General features: G+C 53.8%; 8 protein-coding genes across 8 annotated transcripts; 1 reads left to right on the top strand and 7 right to left on the bottom strand.

The window, feature by feature from the left end:
• Positions 1–173: 173 nt before the first annotated feature.
• Positions 174–640, bottom strand: PG994_012953 (uncharacterized protein; the record flags this gene model as incomplete). Its single annotated transcript, XM_066864362.1, has 2 exons — positions 174–328; positions 397–640. 2 exons carry the CDS (start codon positions 638–640, stop codon positions 174–176), a joined length of 399 nt encoding a protein of 132 aa, XP_066709323.1.
• A 975-nt stretch (positions 641–1,615) lies between these two features.
• PG994_012952 (esterase/lipase) lies at positions 1,616–2,849 on the bottom strand (the record flags this gene model as incomplete). Its single annotated transcript, XM_066864361.1, has 4 exons — positions 1,616–1,815; positions 2,026–2,255; positions 2,354–2,564; positions 2,756–2,849. 4 exons carry the CDS (start codon positions 2,847–2,849, stop codon positions 1,616–1,618), a joined length of 735 nt encoding a protein of 244 aa, XP_066709322.1.
• A 937-nt stretch (positions 2,850–3,786) lies between these two features.
• Positions 3,787–6,387, bottom strand: PG994_012951 (AT hook domain-containing protein; the record flags this gene model as incomplete). Its single annotated transcript, XM_066864360.1, has 4 exons — positions 3,787–4,011; positions 4,112–5,642; positions 5,701–5,810; positions 5,881–6,387. The coding sequence occupies 4 exons, from the start codon at positions 6,385–6,387 to the stop codon at positions 3,787–3,789; spliced, it is 2,373 nt and encodes a 790-aa protein (XP_066709321.1).
• A 912-nt stretch (positions 6,388–7,299) lies between these two features.
• On the bottom strand, positions 7,300–9,484 carry PG994_012950 (peptidase family M3; the record flags this gene model as incomplete). The annotated part of the gene is made up of 2 exons (XM_066864359.1): positions 7,300–7,570; positions 7,638–9,484. The coding sequence occupies 2 exons, from the start codon at positions 9,482–9,484 to the stop codon at positions 7,300–7,302; spliced, it is 2,118 nt and encodes a 705-aa protein (XP_066709320.1).
• Positions 9,485–11,101: 1,617 nt separating this feature from the next.
• PG994_012949 (uncharacterized protein) lies at positions 11,102–11,787 on the bottom strand (the record flags this gene model as incomplete). Its single annotated transcript, XM_066864358.1, has 3 exons — positions 11,102–11,130; positions 11,218–11,451; positions 11,610–11,787. 3 exons carry the CDS (start codon positions 11,785–11,787, stop codon positions 11,102–11,104), a joined length of 441 nt encoding a protein of 146 aa, XP_066709319.1.
• Positions 11,788–13,061: 1,274 nt separating this feature from the next.
• On the bottom strand, positions 13,062–14,022 carry PG994_012948 (uncharacterized protein; the record flags this gene model as incomplete). The annotated part of the gene is made up of 2 exons (XM_066864357.1): positions 13,062–13,950; positions 14,009–14,022. 2 exons carry the CDS (start codon positions 14,020–14,022, stop codon positions 13,062–13,064), a joined length of 903 nt encoding a protein of 300 aa, XP_066709318.1.
• A 445-nt stretch (positions 14,023–14,467) lies between these two features.
• Positions 14,468–15,070, top strand: PG994_012947 (CoA binding domain-containing protein; the record flags this gene model as incomplete). The annotated part of the gene is made up of 2 exons (XM_066864356.1): positions 14,468–14,561; positions 14,694–15,070. 2 exons carry the CDS (start codon positions 14,468–14,470, stop codon positions 15,068–15,070), a joined length of 471 nt encoding a protein of 156 aa, XP_066709317.1.
• A 171-nt stretch (positions 15,071–15,241) lies between these two features.
• PG994_012946 (uncharacterized protein) lies at positions 15,242–16,468 on the bottom strand (the record flags this gene model as incomplete). The annotated part of the gene is made up of 1 exon (XM_066864355.1): positions 15,242–16,468. One exon carries the CDS (start codon positions 16,466–16,468, stop codon positions 15,242–15,244), a length of 1,227 nt encoding a protein of 408 aa, XP_066709316.1.
• Positions 16,469–17,248: the final 780 nt, after the last annotated feature.

Here is a 17,248-nt window from a genome sequence, read left to right as displayed (position 1 = left end):
GGAAGCTGATGCTGGCGGGCAGTGTCTTGGTTGATTAGTTGGTGACCGCGAAATAGATTCGAGTTTTCCCGGCGGCAAAGGAGGCAAGGGTGGAAAGACGGTATTCGTCGAAGGTGCACTCAGTGGGAGCGGCTCAGGAGGCGACGGTAAGTTTGATGAATCGCCTCGATTCTTTAACGCCTGATAGCCTCCAACGCACTCAGAGCGAAGGCTTTCGATGCCGCCTGGACCTCCGAGTACTTTTCTGCATCGAACGTGTCCAGCTCAGTGAAGTCATCCAGGTCGTACAGCAGATCTTCCAGGACCCTACGATTCCCCACATCAACATCTGCGAGCGAGTCAGCTTCAAGTTGGTTTCAGTACGAAAGTGATCACTGGGAATGGGACAACATGTACCATTGTCTGCTATGCCTCTCTTGAAGGCATTGCCATGCTTATCTACCTGCGCATCCCAGAGAGGTTGGATTTTCTGTAGCGCGCGCTCGCCTTCTTTGACTAAACCCCGAGCTGACTTGAGCATGCGTTTTGACCGTTCGGGGTCATCACTTTGGCCAGCCTCGGCGTTCGCCGCTGCTTCCTTCGCAATCTTGACCAATTCCTGGAAAGGGTGGATAACAAAGCACTCGACGTCGATCGACATGACGTCGACAACAGGGTAGACTGGCGAGTCCCGGGCAGCTCCGGATATCGATGTGTGTGGCTAGTTGCAGCGGATTTCTCGTATTGCGTTCAGCATATAGTGAGGACGATAATCAACTGAAGAAATGCAAAGCAGCAAGCTGGGTCGCGTGACCTGTTGTATAAACGCTGCTGTGTTTCCGTTGAGGTGTGTCTTCCTTTCCTGTCTACAAGTTTCAGAAGGCTGAGCCCGGCAGGTCGGGTAGGGCGCACCTTTTAGAGACATGATATTAGTACGAGCCGCATATGCGACGTGCTGCGGCCATGGGACATCCCCGTCGAGCAGGAGTTGTTTGCCCCGTTGCTTAGATGATACTGCATGCTATGGAACACTTTATTTCGCCCTTGGTCACCGAATTTAAGTTTAGGTAGCCCGAGTTGGCAGTTGCCATTGGCCTATCGAGGTTCCGGGAGGTGTGGTGGGATTACCTCATCTGTCCAACTCAGACAGGGACCCCCGTCCGATTCGATAGCAGTCCAGGAGCCAGGCCAATCGATAAGTCTCTAGCGCCCACGTGCATCCCTCGACATCACGGATGGACTTGGACTGCAATTTGGTTGTTCACACGAATAGCACCGTTCGTACGACAACGAACAAATCATTGATCGATCTGATAGTACGGTAGGCATGTATGTGATGTAGCGAATGCAACGTGCAGCTGTGGCGGATCAGTGTGGTTCGACGCTAGCATCGACACGAGGCCCACCGGCTCCGTCCGTCTCACATCCGGCAAGCTGCCTCCCTCTTGGCCTTTCTGATTCGGTAGCATCCCTGAGCATGACCACGCCAATGAGCAACCAGTCTCAACGAAGTCGATGTTCACGATCGGCCATGACTACATCTCCTCTCCACCCAGACCTGGCCACCTTCCTTTTTCACTTCATGTTGATCTCCTTCCTTGCCCACTCCACTAGCCCACAAACTTCGTGCCGGCCTTCAGGACGAACTTGAACCACTGGATGGCCTGGTTGAAGGCCTGCTCTTGGCGAAGACCTCGGAGGCCTTCTTGGGATCGCAGCGCACCGCAAACCCGTGCTGGACGCCCGAGTACACCGTCATCTGGTAGGGAACGCCGGTCGTCTTGAGAAGCTTCTCCATCTGCCGTCGCTGCTCGCCGCCGAAAACCATATCGTTCTCTGTCCGAATGATTAGTCACCTTTCGGTTATGATCCTCCACATAATAAGTCTACATTTGGCCCCCTTTTTTTCTTTTTTTTCTCTTTCTCAATCTATTTTGCGCGTGTATGCGTAATACATGGAAAACGGAAACGAGGAGGTGAAACAAACCATACGCGGAGCCTTATATATATATAAAAAAAAAAAAAAAAAAAGAGATATCAACTTACCACCAGCTACCACGCACAGCGGCCTTCGGACACACAGAGCGTCATCCGAGTCAAACCAGTTGGGGTGCGCAATGAAGCCGGCGTCCAGGGCGCCCGGCAGCAGATAGCGCATCACGTACTTTGCCCCGAAGCAGTAGCCGGCCGCCGCGATGAAGCGGCAACCGTGCTTGCGCATCTCCTCGATGACGGCGCGGATGATGGGCTCCGTCTGCTGGAGCTGTGGTTCAGCACTTTAAAAGCAAATGTAAGTATGTAGGTAAGGACATTGTCATTGTGGGAAGTTTTATATGTCATTTATGAGAAATGAAAGTAAAAAGAAAGAACACACGTACTCCATTTATGGGCATCGAAGCCCGCGCTGATAATGTCGGGAACCGGATCGCCGCGGAACAGATCCGGCATGACGACGAAGAAGCCGTTGGCGGCGAAGTTGTCGGCCAGCAGCCGGTTGTTGGTGTAACTGTGGCCCATGGCGTCGGTGAAGAGGAGCACGGCGTTCTCGGAGCTGCCGCTGGGGGGCCGCTTGAAGTATACCTGGCCTGAGTGAGGTAGCAGTCAGTCAGTTAGTTGTCACCGTCGCCGGGCTCTCCACTACTTGGCCATGACATCCCTCTGAGTGGGAGGGGGTGGACGGAGTACAGTAAGTATGGCTCCAAGGAAATAAGAGGGAGATACGACGCTGTATTATTGGGGAGTGAGGTGATTAGTAAGAATATGAAAGCTTACGTACAGCCGTCAATGTAGCGATAGTTGCCGGTCGGCTCACCCTCATGGAGGTGGCCGGTGGTGCAGCAAGGACTGAGGGTCTCCCCGTCGCCAAACATCTTGTTCCTGGCTGGTTAGGTGACCTCGAATACAAATGATGTCGCAGATAGCGTAGTAAGAAGAGTCGATGAAACGCAGCAAATAATTATTCTCGCCTGGGTGACCACCCACTGCCTCGTGAGAGAAAGAAGCTCAGGCGTTGAGCGTATATCTAGACTGAATCGAAAAAGATGGCGCGACTGGTAGATGTGTAGGTTTCCGTCCCATGTTCCAACGGACGAAAAGAAGATGTAGATAATAATCGCCTTGCCGTGCAGCTGGCTTATTGTTGTCGTCGTTCCATTACAAGCCCGGTCAGTAGTTGGGAGGACGCAAAAAAAAAAAAAAAAAAAAAAAAAAAAAAAAGAGAGAAAAAAAAAGGCCAATACGATTGTTCCCTGGCACTCTAGATGATCTAGTCGCGCCTGCCGTGGCGGGCTGGAGGGTGATCGCCGAGTGAGCCAACACACGACGGGCACGCACGCCTCTTGGTTCGGGGCGATGGATACAACAGAGCATCTATCATTCACATTTTGGTAAGAGCAAACAAAGCTGGGCAGGTTCACGATGGCTATACTCTCAAGATCCCGTCCCTACCACATTGGATAAGTCATTCTCTACTTCATTCACGCAATCCGCTTCATACAAGGGGGAGCAAGAACCCATGTCATTAACCTGATCGTGATCTCTGTTCTTTTATACTCTCTTCCGAACATGCTATATATAATCAGCCAGCCAGCCAACCTAACCATAACCAAACGCCAAAAAGGATAGTAGCCCTGAGTTGTAAACCACACACAAGGGCTTTCATTCTCGCATGCCAATCCAAACCATGCCATAGGCTGTTGCTGCTGCCGCCTAAACCTCCATAAAACGCCTTCGCCTAAACACACAAGTGCATGGTCATAAAATCTTGATAAGGCGTTAAGAGTGTCTGACAACATGCGCCACTCAGTCTCATTCCGCAACCAGTTCCTCCAACACTCTCATGGCTCGGCCCCCTTCCTGCTCGAACTTGCTCACCATGGTTTCGCACTCGTTCTTGAGACGATCTTCCGCCAGGCCGGCGTTGTGGTTGATCCATTCCTCGACCGTCATCTTCCTCTCGGGTGTAGTAAGCTGGGCACCCTTTTGCAGCAGCGAGGCAGGATTGATGTTCTCCTTGTTCAGATCCTCGAATACCTGGTCAATGTCTACAGCCGTCCACGGATGCGTGCTCTGAGCCCGTAGAGGATGTTGGCGTTGCGTTTGGACGGAGACGAGGGACAGGGGTAGAGACGACCGGGTCCAATGCTACACGACTAGAGTTGGCAGTGTTGGAAGGCTTCGATGATGGCGGCTGGTTCTCCTCGTCAGAGGCTTGAGGTGATTGCGAAGGAGACAGGGCAGACTGCCTCGCGGAAGGCGCCGGGGAGATGACAGATTTTGGCGTGGCCGGGGTCTCGCTGATCTCCGGGGGAGCAGGGGATGGCGAAATGGCTCTCTCTGGAGTCGGCGCTACAGGCCGCGGCGTGGAAGACATTTGAACTTCATCCGAGAAATCTACATGTGACACTGCTTTCGGAGGAGGCTCTGGCTTGGGCTCTTCCACGGCCGGAGGTTGTGTGCTGTTCTTCCTGGGACGGCCACGCTTCTTAGCAGGTGCCGAGGCTGTAGTGAGCACAGTTGCGTCGAAGCTCAACTCGTCCTCCGACATGGATTGAGTCGGAGCAGGGATGGTTTTGGGGGCAGCAACTGGAGCTGGCGCTGGTGCAGCTTCCGGTTCTGACTCGGGTTCCTGCTCAGGTTCCGGCTCAGGTTCGACAGCTGCTTGTTTCGCCTTCTGTGCTTTTGTCTGCTTCGAGGCCTTTCTGGTCGTGCCAGCCTTGCGACCCTTCTTGGGAACTTGTAGTGTTGAAACCTCGTCAGCTTCCATATTAGCCCGCATAGCCTTGAGCTCAGCAGAGACATCGGCGTCATTGACTTCCATTGGTGTAGGGTCAAACATGGCGTGGTCGCCTAGGGGCTCTTTGTTGGCAGTCGTGCTCTTCTTCTTCGGAGCCGCCTTCTTGGCCTTGCCCTTGGCAGCTGGAGCCTTTCGTCTCTCCGAGTCAGAGTCTGCGGCAATAACCTCGTCATCGGATAATTGCCTGTCCAGATCCGCTTGCAGTTGGCGATCAATTTCCGCATCGTCGGGGATCTCCGCTTCGTCAGGAATCGAGACCGCGGAGGCAGTGGAGGCAGTAGACATTTTTCGCGTGTTCCGAGTCTTGACGCTCGCGCCTTCTTCTGGGTGGTCTTTGCTGAAGGAGCGAGGAAAGAGTCGACCATATTTTTGATCAGCACTAGATTCAACGACGGACGCTTCGACGTTATTACTCTGGCGGGCGCGGGTAGCTCGCTTCTTGGGGACTGGAGCCTCTGCGTTTGTCATGACCGAGTCGTCCACCGAATCAGAAGCTCGCTTCCGGCCGCGGATTGGCTTGGGCGGAGGGGAGGATATCTCGTCCTCGGGCGGGTCTTCCAGCACTTCGATAGGCTCTTCTTTCTTCGCCCGACCCTTCTTGGCCCTGGCAGTCGTGGCCTTCTTCGCTCTCGTCTTTTTGGTCCCACCCGCTGTAATTACCGACGTGGTTGTCATGACGCTATCTTCGTAATCAGCGAGTGTGGATGGTGCGTCAGAAGCAAAGGTGGCGACAGATTGTGCTGATAGCCTCGAGGCTTTAGAGGTCCTAGCTCCTTTGCCACGGGCTGTCTTTTTCAGAGGACCTTGTTGGTACTGGTCTATCAGTCGAAAGAACGGGCACTCTGGCGAGCGCCTATAGTGTTCGTTCCTGCCGCGACATATTAGCGACTGCAGCGAAATAATAGCGCGCGCGTGTCTAATCTTACATGGGTTTGTCGGCGGGCTCCCACCCGTCAAGGGCGAGTTGGCAGTAAGTACATGTTGCCATGTCGTCGGAATCGATTGTGGGCGTGTACTTCCAACCGGCGTCGACCATCTGCTGCCGTGTTAGCACAATAAGAAGACGCGTTTTAGCTGCTAAGCCTCCGTGAGGAAAACAAACGCACCTGCTTTGTCTTGCATTTCCAAGCCCGCTTCCCTTCGTGTGGCCACCTCTTCGCAAAAGTCGCTTTTCTCGCCTCCATCATGCTGGGATGGCTGGGGTCGTCCATGTTGTAGTCGCCGAGTCCGGCCTCGATGGCTGTGACAATGGCCCAGCCGCAGCGCGGCGAAAGGCGCAAGTGCTCCTCGATGGGGCTGTCGTCATCCTCCCAGCCTCCTATGCGCGCATGGCATAGATAACACACAACATTATCGGGCTTGTCGGCTGTGGGTTCGAAGTAGAAGCCGGCTCTCGCAAGCTGGGTAAGGAGAGAGGAGTCAGCGTTCGTTGTTGTCCTGCCATCCGCTCGTGCGCCTGAAGGGACACTTACCGAATTCTCGTCCAGTCCCCTGTGCGGCCATGCAAGTGTCTTGGGCCCTCGTTTCCTGCCCATCACGGGCTGTGAGGATTGGAAGGAGGCCAAGCGGCCTTCGAAAGTATAGTAATGATCGGGAACCTCGCCGTCGTCCATGGTCGCGGTTGTGCGTCGCGTCTCGCAGCGACGGGAAGAGTTACGCGCCGGGGCGTAGTGAAGTGATATTGTAGGAGGAAGCAAGGAATGCCCAGGATACGTGAAGTAACTTGGATTGTTTACTTGTTATTCGGGAAGCGATCAAAACAAAACAGTCGTGATAGTCGAATTAACCATTTGTTCTGTTTAGACAAGCAACAAGCGCTACCGGGTACGGACAGGTCCAGGTACGTTCTAAGAAAGTGGGATGCGTCGCGCACAATTGGGAATCGATTTACGGAATACGGAGTAAAAGAATTGAAAGACGCGACTGCGATTGGCCCGACCGGGATCGCGTTTGTTTACTTTCTGGCGACTTTTAAAGGCGCCCGGAATGCGGTGGGGCCCCGCCCTAGCTTGAGCTCTCTAGCGCAACGAAGTGCTTGACCCTCCCCCCAAGCTAACAACAGGTAGATTGGCTTGACCACCACCGGCCTGACCGCCACAATCCCCCATCATTTGGAAGACCCGGCAAGTCATGTCGTGATACCACAGCTAGCATAGCCAATGCACCCGGTGACTTTTGTGATGCAATGCATTAAACATAACAGTGGACGCATACGTTACGGAGGAGACAGCTCGACGCGGATTCCTTCTCATTCCACCATTAACCAGGGCCCTCACCTGTCTTTGGCTACCGGTGGTTTCAACTCATACTACATCAGATTCATGTATCAACAATCGCGGTTGTTCCTTAGGTTATTTGTATTTTATTTTGTTCCTTGCCTGCCCTGTAAATGTAAATCCATGATGGATCAAATCAGGTCAGGACCTCTCCATGAAATAATATATGCTTTTGTGACGCCTTGGAAAGAGCGAGCCGCATAGGTTGTGCCCCTGACGATGCATGTTCTATATACATACGAATGTAGTTCACGCCTGCAGTCCAAGTTCTCGGTAAAAAGCCTCGGTACTGGGCTTTCTACCTAGGAACTGCTCCAGAGTGGTCATCTCATCCTGGCTGCCACCCTTCTCGAGCACCGTGTGTCTATAACGCCGTCCCTCCTTGCCGTCCATGGGGTTCTTCTTGAAGACGGTGTGGAACATGTCGGTACTGTACACCTCGGATGAAAGGTAGCCGTAGTAGCCAGCGTCGTAGCCGCCGATGAGATGGCCAAACGTGGCTTGTCCGCTACCCCAGTTGCTATGATAAAGTCAGCAAAGGTTTGCGAGAGGAGAAAACTACAGAGCAATGGAGGGTTCAAACTTACTATCCTTCGCCAAACGATTCAGGACCGGCGAAGCCACAGAGTTCGGCTCGTAGCTCATTGTAGAGCTTCGTGAGGTCCATCTTCTCAATCGTCTCGTGGTCTTTGGGTTCGTGAACCTTCATGTCGTAGATGCCAAAGTGTAGCTGTCGTAGGTTGAACAGTGCATCGTTGACATGCTTTGTCGCAATCTGCTTCTCAATCAGATCGTCGGGGATGGGCTGGCCCGTCTCGTAGTGACTTGACAGTGCTTTGATCTGACTAGGGGTCCAGCACCAGTTCTCCAGCATCTGGGAGGGGGCTTCGACGAAGTCCCTCACCGTCGAGGTTCCGTGGAAACGAGCATACTGGGTACGGCCCGCCAAGTCGTGGATCCCGTGGCCCAGTTCGTGGAAGAGCGTCGTGACTTCGTCGTGCTTGAGGAGCGACGGTTTCTTAGGGGTTGGCTTGGAGAAGTTGCAGACCAGGGCTGTTGCAGGGTAGTGGCGTGATCCATCGGTCTGGACGAAACCAGGCTGCAGGTTGAAGTTGGCGGCGTGGCCATACTTGCCCTGTCGGGGGTGCAGGTCAAGGTACAGGTAGCCCACGAAGCCGTTGCCTTCGGAGCTGTCGTCCCACACGGAATAGACAATGACGTCCTCGTGCCAAACGATGTCTTCCGCCTTGCCAGTAGGCGATATCTTGGCGCGTTCTTCCTTGCTAAGCTGAACAAAAGCCAGGCCAAAAAGCTCCTCGAAGATCTTCAGCATCCCCTTTACAGTATTTTGGAGAGGGAAGTACTCCGCAATCTTGGTCTCATCAATGCTGTACTCTTGCTCAATCATCATGCGATCATAGTAGCGGTGATCCCACAGGTAGTATTTGCCATCCGGCTTCAGACCTCTCGACTCCTCGTCCTTCTTCTTCAGTTCGAGCAGATGCTGTCTCTCCTTCTCACCGCCAGCGGTCAGACGCTGCCGAAGATCCGAAAGGAATGTGTTGACGGTATCAGTCGTCTTGGCCATCTTGTCCTCGATGCGCAGAGCGGCGTGGTTGGGGTACCCCAGCATACGAGCAGCCTCATCACGCAGGACAATCGTCTCTTTAAACAGGGGCAAATTGTCGTTGACTTTGTTCTCATTAGCAATAAAGACCTTTCGCCTCGTCTCCGGGTTCTTGGCGAACTTCAGCGTCGGGAACAGGTCGGGGTACTTGAAGCTGAGCCGGATCTTGCCCTCGTTCTCGCCAGTGCCCTTTTCGAGGCCCTCAATGACGTCAGAAGGCACGCCGTCCAGCTCTTCTTTGGTGAACCAGACACCGCCATTCTCCTCGTTTAGGTTCTTCTGGAACTGGATGCTGATCTGGCTAAGGCGCTTCTTGATCTCCTTGAAACGGTCGCGCTGGGGACCTTGCGGCAGCCCCAGCCCGTTCTTGATGTAGTTCTTGTGCTCCTTCTCCAGCAGCCGAAGACTCTCCGAGTCTATTTTCGTCTCGGACTCCCGGTTCTTGAAGACGGTGTCGACCAGCTGGAACACATCGTCTCGCATGTTGCACTCGATGGCAAAGTCATCCATAATCTTCTCTGCTTCGGTCGAGCCATTGCGCAGATCCGCATCCGCGGACACGTACTGGTAGAACCCCAAAATGCGGCCATTGAGTGCAGACTGGTCCTCGTCCTCGGCCATGGGCTTCAGGACGGAGGCGAACGTGGCCTTTTCGACAGGGACTGTGGCCACGACCTTGTCCAGCACGCTGCGCGTGGTGTCGCACAAAGCCTTGGCCTGGCTCGCAATGGTGTCCTTGGTGCCGGTGAAGGTCGGCGGGGGTTGGGGTGGGTTCTTGTACTTGTCTGGAGCCATGGAGGCAGACATGATGGGCCGAGTCGAGGGGAGTAGTGTGTATCTGCTGACGACAGGATTGGGCCTGAAGCGCAAATGGTTCAGGTAGGATGTGAGACGGGAGGCGGCGCGTGAGGAAGCCAGATTGAAGGTGATGGAGGCGAGGAGGACGAGGAGGGAGGTAAGGAGGAGTAGGAGACTGAAGCCTCTTCTTGTAGTGGAAGCCAGACTCGTTTCGTGCTCTTTAGGTTCTATGCAACTGGGCAGGTAGCTACGTTTTTTGGCTTCTTCATGTGAGACAGCATCCAATGGGGACAGTCTTCAGCTGCAGCCGGTTCCAATGGCAAACGTCAGCCGGCACCCAGAAAATGCAGGTCTGGTGGGGGGGTGGGTAGTTGCCGTTGCGGTGTTGGAGTCGGGGCAAGCAAGCTACCGATGTCCTGTCCTTTCCGATACAGTACGTACTTGACTTATTACTGGGTGGCAGGTATAAGGTAAGGTACGATATACCTCGTTTCGGATTTAAACACTTCCTACGGGTACTTTGATGCACGGCTGAAGGGCGATACGAGCTAGGGGAGGCTGCTGGTCGGGTGGGCTTGCTTGTCGAGTAAGACTCAAGAGTATTAGTAGGCGCGGCGCGGGGTAACAAAGGGTTGACGAGGTAAGCGAGCGGCAGGGCGATTGTAATGCGATGTGGGAGCTAGCCGAAACAATAAAAGGCCGGGACACGGGAGAGGAGGGGTTCTGAGGTACATACCTACTGTAGATGCAAGTCAGACAAGATAATGTAGATAATGTACACTTGATGCAGTCCGACCAAGATAATTACAACATTAGTGATGGGCCACGGAAGCTACAGAACACGACAGGGTGCAGGCCATACCCACAGTAATGCTGTGACGATGACCTCTGATCCTTGCCAGCGAGACTACTGTGTTAACCTACCAGACCCTATAACTTAGGCCCCTTCCGTCACGCACGCTGCCCACTGTACTGTCAGCTTTAGAGAGGGGCTGTCGTTCCCGGGCGGTGGGCGACCAGTGATTTCAGCCCAAGGCCATATCCAAGGACACACACTTCGAGGGAGCTATCCCGATAAGGGCGTTGTTTACAGTCCAGCCATCACTCAAATTGATAGATCTAATTAGGTACTGGAAGCACCCAGCACGCGAGGTCTTGTGTGACTGATTGCTTGCTTGCTTGCTTGGCAAGTCGTCACCGCGGTCGGCCAAAGTCTTCACCACACCCTGCCACCCACCCACACACACACACAAAGTCAAGTCTACAGTAGCATCCAATGTCACACACACTCGACTGGTTGTAGATATGCAAACACGCACACAAACGAAATACAACACCAGGAGAGATCGTTCTGTATGGGTAGGGATTCACAAGCGCATCATTCCGTGCCATGTGTCCTTCAATGATTATCTATCCGGGAGGTAGAGCCAGGGGCCAGTTACCCCCTTAAATCAGTACATGCGTAATTCCGTGAATCAATCAATGAGCAAACGCCATGTCATTCCCCCAGCCATGCAAATTCCTGCAATGCCTGAGTCTGGGCTTCGGTGCAGTAAAAACAAAAGACGTCCAACCACCCACAACTCCCAACGCACTTCGGCACCCCTTCATCCAAGAGATCCGACCCTAGTTGGCCAAGATGGTCCGTACAAGGTCTGCATCTCGTATTAGCTTTCATACCCCAGAAATCGACCCGATGCACCCTTGTTGTTTCTAAGGGGGAAGGCGTGTGTGCAACTTACCGGTGTAGTTGACCTGCCCAGAGCTGGTATCGACTGCCTTCAGCAGTTCGTCGACCTCGTCGTCTGTCATCTTCTCGCCAAGGTTTGTCAAGATGTACTTGAGCTGGCCGACTCCGATGAAACCCGTCATGTCTTTGTCGAACACTTGAAAGCCGCGGCAGTACTCATCGGGCTCACCCGGGTCGCGGAAACCGCCCGGACGGTTCAGAACGCGCTGGAAGGTCTCGAAGTCGACTATTATCAGAATCGCTTGTTAGTTGATATATTCTGTAAGACTATGTTGCACTGTCTCGCGATTGATGTGTTGTCGTCGTAGTTGTCCACGACCACCAAGACGGTCGCAGCCCAAACAAGGAGCTGCCGAGCATGGGTACAAATAAAGTGTGACTTACAGTCACCACCAACGTTCTTCTCCAGGTCGCGAATCTCTGTCAGCGTGGGGTTTTGACCACAGGCCCGGAGCAAGTCGCCTAAGCTGTCGAGCTGGACACGACCGTTGCCGCGCTTGTCGAACAGAGAGAAAGCCTCCTTGTAGTTGGTAGAAGCCTGTCCTCCTTCATTAGCTGCCATTTTGGGTGATGGTTTTTGTTGACACCGGCGTATTGCAAGATGCGCGCGCTGGGACTTGTTGTTGTCGTTTGTCGGCCGATGCGAAAATGATGCTGCAAGAAAATAGAATTCTGGCCGTAGCGATTGATATATCCTGGCACGGACGAGGAAGAGGAAATAGCGATCGTGAGACAATTGATTCAATCAAATGTATGGGCAAGGAGGTGGGTTCATCGTAAGACGGCAAGGCAAAATAGACTTGCAGCCGGACCAACAACAAGAACCTCGGAAAGTTTTCCTCTGCAATTGTAGCGAGTCGAATGGGCTTGATGGCGCTGACTGGTTGCTTCTGACGGCATCGCTGGGCGCTAAAAGCAGGGATTCTGGCTGTCTTTTTTTCTTGCTTTGCATCGCTTCATCTGTCGGCTCGGTCGGGGTTTCGAGGGGCAGCGCACCGACTGGCTCATCTTTGTTGAACAGGTACGTGGTGTTTACTTTTCGCAGGGCCGGCCGGGTAACAACAAGTCCCTTACACACACAAGCAGGCCGCGGTGTGGTGGGGTGCTTTTGGGGAGGATGGGGATAGGGGGAGGGAGGGTTTGCAAACATACCATTCTGTCGTGTGAGGTATTTCTCGTGGGAAATATGGCGGTTTGAGGAGATAAATTCTGGCTAAACAGCAATTTGGGCTTGGTGATGGGATTTCTAGGAGGAGAGAAACAGTAAAGGGAGGAATCCAAACAGTGAAACAACTGCTCAGACTGGTTTTCTTTGGTTGTCCCTATCAGAGCGGGCGGTCCATTGGCATTTACTGGTCTGTGCCATTTCAATGCGTCCAGATTGCAGGTGGGGTGCGACCAACTCAGCGTCCTGACTACTCCCACTTCCCCCCATCGTCACGGCAACCAAATGAACAACGCTGCCTTCTGTCCTGAAGCGGCAAGCGGCGGTGGGATAGTCCCTGAGCTGCCCCACTAACGACCTGATAGTCTGAGACTGGTTGAATGAGTTGATGCAGCTTCATAGGACGTGTCATCTTTGTGTCTGGTAATAGGTCTGCTGAACCACCACCTGCAGTGTAAAACATTAGACGGAGAAAGGTCTAGCCCACTGCTCTGTACTCTTCCAGGGGAAGGTTTCAAATAACGGCTCGACTCACCAGGAACGCCGACTCCCGCTTTTCACGTTTGGTACTCGGGCTTCCACCCCAGTTTATGCGTCGTATTTACAAGATCTAATGTGCCTAGATTAGTTGTATTTTATAGAAGAATACAGATACTGTCCATAAAAGAGGCTCAAGATCGTCTCCTCGCCATCAGTAGATATGTTCCCCAGTCCGACACCACTTCGGCTTCTCTCCATCGGTCACCCATCGCCTTCCACTCCGGAACCGAGTCAATCATCCGGTCCCACATAACGTCCACCACATCACCCTCTCCGCCATCTGCTCGGCTCTTGACATCCGGGTAAGTCTCTTTCCACGAGTTGTAGCAGCTGAATGTGCGGGTGTACGCCTCAATTGCACCGAGTTTCATCTTGTTCGTCTGCCACGCGATGTCCTCGCCCTGGCCCTGCTGCCCCGGCTCGTGCAATTGCCGCTGCACGTCGGTAAACTCGCTCTCGGGCGGCACGACCTCGCGCAGCAAGTTGCGCAGGATCTTTCGGCCGGGCTCCCAGAAGCGCCCCATGCCCTCGACGTCGGGGGCTACCTCCCCGAATCCGTAGACGAACGACTCCATGACCTCGGTGGCCTGCTCGTAGCCCAGCAGCACGTTGTCCTTGTAGCCGAAGAAGGCCACGGTGCCGCCGGGCTTCAGGGTGCGGGCCAGGTTCGGCCAAACCTGGGTGTAGTCAAACCAGTGGGCGGCCTGGCCGGCCACCACCATGTCGAGCGACTTGTCCGCCACAAAAGCCAGGTCCTCGGCGTTTCCTTGCCGGAACTGGATGTTATTATTGGTCGTCATCTTCTTGGCCTGCGCGACCATACCGGCCGACGGGTCGATGGCGGTCACGGAGGCGAAATGGGGGCTTAGCTCCCGCGAGATGAGGCCATGGCCGCAGCCCAAATCGAGCAATGCGCCTTCGGGTGTGGAAAGTTGATGATATGCCAGTATTGCCCGATAGAGAACGGGTGGGTATGATGGCCGAAATGCAGCGTATGATTTCGCCGAAAACGTTGATCTCCTGGGTTGTTATTAGTGACTTGAAGCAAATGAGTGCGATGTGTTGATGAGTGACTTACGCAAATGCGGACATGTCTGGAACGCCAAGCAAATCGTCTGACTATTGTGAATACAACCCAGATTTAAACAAGCACTGTCTAGTTTTCTACCTGCTGTCTTCTGTATACAATACAGTTACATGCAAGCAGGCATACAATTATTTTATGTTGGTATTTCCCATAGACGATGAGACCTCGCAGCCGAGACGAAAACCGATCACAGGACCGAGGCCAGACTGGGGACGGAAGCAGCCACCCAATAAGAATGCGGGGTTAAGGGACTGCCTTCTTAGGACGCTGCACCCGCGAAACACCAAACGGCTTAGCTTGGGGACATCTTACAGGGCTTTAGGTAAGGTGAAACAAAGATCCTGCCTGCCTCTTGAATCAAAACCTCACATCATCCATCCCATCCCATCTCATCCCACTCACCATACTGTGCAAACATAAAACTCTTCAATGTCAAGTAGAGCCATCAAGATGACGACCGAAGCCACAGCAAAAGCGTTCTTCTCTTCGCCCTACTTCTCTGTGGTGGGAGCAAGTTCTAACCCAGCCAAGTTCGGACAAAAGAGTAAGCTCTCCCTTCCATGAGATCTTAACTTGTCTCAAGTCGTTACCCACCCACGAAGTCACGCCCTCCTACCCCCCTTAGCGTCCATGATAGACCGGGAATACTCGGCGACATACTGACCCCATTCATCAGTCTTTGCTTGGTATATCGCGCACTCCATTCCAGCTACCCCCATCAACCCGGGCAGCAGTTCCATCGCTGTATCGGGCAAGGACTATACCACAGTGCCCACACTTTCGGCGTTGCCGCATCCCAAGGAGACGTCGGTGTCCATTATCACACCACCGGCGGCCACTCTGAAGGTGCTCAATGAAGCCAAGGAGCTGGGCATCCCTGCTGTATGGTTGCAGCCTGGCACATTCGATGACGAGGTGCTCAAGTTCGCCTACTCCAAAGGCAATGATGGCTACGGTGGCGAGGTCGTCGCGGGAGACGGCGGTAGGGGCAGCGAAGGCTGGTGTGTGCTCGTTGACGGAGAGAAGGCGATGAAGGCGGCTGGCAAGCTGTAAAGGTGCGGACAGCATATCGCCCACTCGCAGTCCACATACCCCCCGTCGGTATCAATAATGCGAAATTCGACCTGCTCTCGGAAGCACACCAATTCCGAAGTTAAGTTACATTGTTCTACCCATTATACATTAAGACGCAAGGAAACCCACCAAGCCGAGTCGTCAACAAATTTATCCAGAACCCACCCTCCCACGGGTCGACAGCCGTGGTCGTAGCTGTGTCAAAGGTCTATCGCCGCTAATATGGTTGTGTTCTATCTTTGTTTCTTCCCTCAGGATCCTGATCAGCCACCCCATGCCCTTCACTCCTTCCTCCATGCCGTAGACTCCAGCTAGAGGGAAGCAATGCATCTGCCCTTCCCAAATCATCCAGCTGCCCCTGACTCCATGCTTCTCGCAGCTCTCTCTCAGTACGTCGGTATCTGGAGCAAGCACATCATGCGTTCCATAGATGCCGTACACATGGATCTTTTGCAGCACCATTGCCCTGTAAGCCACACCACTATTCAGGGCAGGGGACACTTGAGGGTCATCAGCCTTGATCCCCGAATCTAGTTCTCCCGGAGGCGACGCAGTCCATGCTTCAGCGACCGTGCCCGTGTATTCGGCTCCTAGAAGCGGATCGTGCTGGTCAACTGCCGCCATCTGCGCATTTGAATTTCGCAGATCAGACGCTGGCGAGATGACCACGATGCTCTCCAGGACTGAGCGCAGCCTCGTCATGTCCGCCTCCAGGTCCAGCGGCTTTCCTGTTTCGATGGGGCCGAGACCAAAAGATGTTTTCCGCGAGTATGCGTCAATGGTTTTGGATAGGTGTGTGGCCCACCAGAACCCCAGGCTCAGTGCGACGTTAGCACCCGCCGAGTCGCCCATCAGCACGACTTTCTTCCCAGCTGCGGCCGACTCGGAGATGAGCCGGGCCAGCAGCTGGCGCAGGATGGGCAGCGAATCGCTCGCGGGGCTGTTGGGGGCCAGCGGGTAGCTCACGATGGTGAACTGGTGGGTGCCGGCAAGGCTGCGGGCGATCTTACCCACAAAGCTCCAGTGTTGGCCCGAGGGTGGGCTCTGGAACCCGCCACCGGCGAAATAGTACACGTTGTGCAGCGGTCCCGGTCCCTGTTTTCGGACGAAGGACGAAGAGGTCTCCGGCACGAAATCGTACAGCCACACGTCGGTGGGCTCATGGCACCGCTCTACGATTTTGCAGCCATTCCGGCGCTTGGGGTGATCGGCCAGGCGGGGGCTCCCGGCGGGCACTGGCTTCCCTGGCTTGACAAGACGCGGCCGCAGGGGCTTGATGACTGTCCGGAGAACGCGGTAGAGGAATGAGAGGTCGGACTCCCGTTGCACAGTAACTAACTGGCCTTTTGGTTTGGTTTGGCCAGCTGTGGCTGGCATAACTGAATGCGTGGAATCGCGCCTGAGCTTACTCGGACTTTGGAAAAAACGCGAAAGCAAAGTAATTATGTAAGGTCAAGTTCTTTGGCACGCGACTCTTCCTATATATGATTTGAAGTTTCACATGGGCGAAAAAAGGATCCTCTGGGAGTGGATACATCAATCAAATCTGAGGCTCTCCGAGCTAGTGTTGGCCACTTGCCGCCGTCGCCGCCGCCCTGGCTTATGCTGACGACGGTCAGACGGTTGTGACGTCGTGGAACGGAATAGTGGGACCACGGCCCGAACGTTTCATGGTTGCAATTGCATTCTTGACGGGAAGATCTCAACCGCGGTATGCGATGGGGGGGCTATAATTCGCCGAATGAATCAGAAGTGCCATTCAACCTCTATTTCTACTTCAGCATTTCATTTCCCGCTTTGCCTGCCTTGCGCGACATGGGAAACATAGGGGTGTCTACTTTACTGAAGCAAGCTAGAAAGGGGTTTGGTCGCTCTGGGGCCTCTGCTTTGAGATGGGCTTTTCGAGCTTTTCCTTCCCATGGGCTATTCATCAAAAGTCTCGTTGGTCCAAGCCTCGTTCAGCAGCCATGGTTTCTCGACTGCAGCCCCCTGATCATCGCACCAAGCACCAACGCCCGCGAAGTCATTGTGGCTCTGTCTCGCATCACCAATTGATTCAGTACGAACCAGCCCAGTATTCTGAGGTTCTTTATTGAAGTCGAATTAGCCTTATACACTACGTTTTCTTTTCTTTATTTTTTTCTTCTTTTTTGGAAG

The sequence above is a fragment of the Apiospora phragmitis genome, assembly GCF_038363925.1.
Source record: "Apiospora phragmitis strain CBS 135458 chromosome Unknown utg000011l:1.0-3236445.0:1.0-3240683.0, whole genome shotgun sequence".
Taxonomy (NCBI): Eukaryota; Fungi; Ascomycota; class Sordariomycetes; order Amphisphaeriales; family Apiosporaceae; genus Apiospora; species Apiospora phragmitis.
Note: the sequence above shows the minus strand (reverse complement) of the source record. Positions and strands in the feature narration are given on the sequence as shown.